This window comes from Acanthamoeba castellanii (genome assembly GCF_000313135.1).
Source record: "Acanthamoeba castellanii str. Neff unplaced genomic scaffold scf7180000083862, whole genome shotgun sequence".
NCBI lineage: Eukaryota > Discosea > Longamoebia > Acanthamoebidae > Acanthamoeba > Acanthamoeba castellanii.
The window spans coordinates 1-1,587 of NW_004457601.1; the positions used below are offsets into that span (position 1 = coordinate 1).

The 1,587-nt window shown below is 61.4% G+C and overlaps 1 protein-coding gene across 1 annotated transcript in view; it reads left to right on the forward strand.

The window, feature by feature from the left end:
• Window positions 1-486: 486 nt before the first annotated feature.
• The window catches only part of ACA1_017430 (integrator complex subunit 9, putative), a gene marked incomplete at both ends in the record, with an annotated part of 2,835 nt that continues 1,734 nt past the window's right edge, over window positions 487-1,587 (forward strand). Inside the window, 5 exons of the mRNA XM_004347202.1 lie at window positions 487-609; window positions 765-854; window positions 929-999; window positions 1,111-1,199; window positions 1,348-1,443. Of these exons, the coding sequence (XP_004347252.1) occupies window positions 487-609; window positions 765-854; window positions 929-999; window positions 1,111-1,199; window positions 1,348-1,443 (469 nt within the window). The remainder of the gene's footprint in view (window positions 610-764; window positions 855-928; window positions 1,000-1,110; window positions 1,200-1,347; window positions 1,444-1,587) is intronic.

A 1,587-nucleotide genomic window follows, 5' to 3' on the forward strand; every position in this document is an offset into this window, starting at 1 on the left:
CCTGTGAGATGTATACCGGTGGTGGCGCGCCCATGCAGGCGCGATTCGTTTCCGTGTGCCGGAGTGGGGCCTGCTGGACCTGGCGGCCGTGGACGCGATCCTCATCTCCAACGCGCAGAACATGCTCGCCCTCCCCTTCATCACTGAACACTCGGCCTTTCGCGGCCGCGTCTACGCCACAGAGCCCACCGTACAGATCGCCAGGTGCGTTTGCAATCCATCCAACCAACCCGCCTTCTAAGCTCATCGCGGTCGTTAACGCCACCAACCGGGCCGTGTCGGGTGATGTGCTGCTGCGTGGGCGCAGCATGATGATGCAGGAGCTGGTCAAGTATGCCGAGAAGGTGCAGTATCCGGAGGGCGAACTGGCGCCGTGGCAGACAGGACCTCATCGCGTGCGTTCCCTCTCTGCCGAATGAGCCCCCTCCACGACGTGTCGTCGAGCCTCTCGAGTCTCAATTTTGGGTTTACTGCGACTGGGACAGGGCGCTGCCTCCCGAGCTGCAGGTGCAGTTGGCCGACGCCATGTGTTGGCGCACACTCTACGGCCGACGAGACGTGGAGGAGGCCATCTCCAAAGTCCACCGCGTCTCGTTCCACCAGCACATCGTACGCCATGCCGCTTCTTTCTGTCTCTCTTCTCTCTTCTTCTCGCATTGGTTCTCATTTACTTGTGCGCGTCCTAATGTTGCAAACTCATTCTGCAAACCGCCGCCGCCGCCGCCGCCGCCACCAACCACCACTACTACGCGTTATCGCTGCAGAACCTGTTGGGCGTGATGGAGGCGGTGCCGGTGAGTTCGGGCTTCGCCCTGGGCAGCGCCAACTGGATCCTGCGCACCGATAACGAAAAGGTAACGCTCGTTCCACCGCAAGGCCTCGTGATTCTCGTCGACTAACCGCCGCGCCCCGTCCCGGCCCTCACCAGGTGATCTACGTCGCCGACTCCTCTCTGTCGCCTGGCCGACACCCGCAGCCCCTCGACAACACCCTCTTCAGGTACTAGCGCCAGGCCAACAAGAGGCCGTGGCACGCCCCGCCTCGTTTCCCGATTGCTGACACAGCGACGTTTCTAAAAACATGTATATATATATATATATATTTATACAGCAACTGCGACATGATGATCATGACGAGCCTCTCGCCCGAGCCGCAGTACCCGCCCGAGGCCATGGTCCAGGAGCTCTGCAATCTCGTCGGTACCTTCCCACGACGTCCCCTCTCCCCTCTAAAAAAGCTCATAGCAGCGACCAACGCTGTGTCGGCTCTGCTTATGTTCTCCCCTCCACTCCCCACCAAATACCGATCGCCGCCGCCCACGGGAGCACGCTGAGTTCGGGCGGTCAGGTGCTGCTGCCCTCTTTCCGGGCGGCATCATCTTCGACCTCATCGAGGTCCTCCACTCCTACCTCCAGACCGCAGGCCACCCCAGGCACACGCCCCGTCCCCCTATCACCAGCCACCACCGCCCGCCACCCGCCACCAGCCGCGTGGACTCAAATCTTCGATGGCTCACTTTTTTTTGTTGTTCACACGGCCACGTGGCAGGGTACCGCTCTACTTCATCTCGCCCCGTGGCGGACCAGG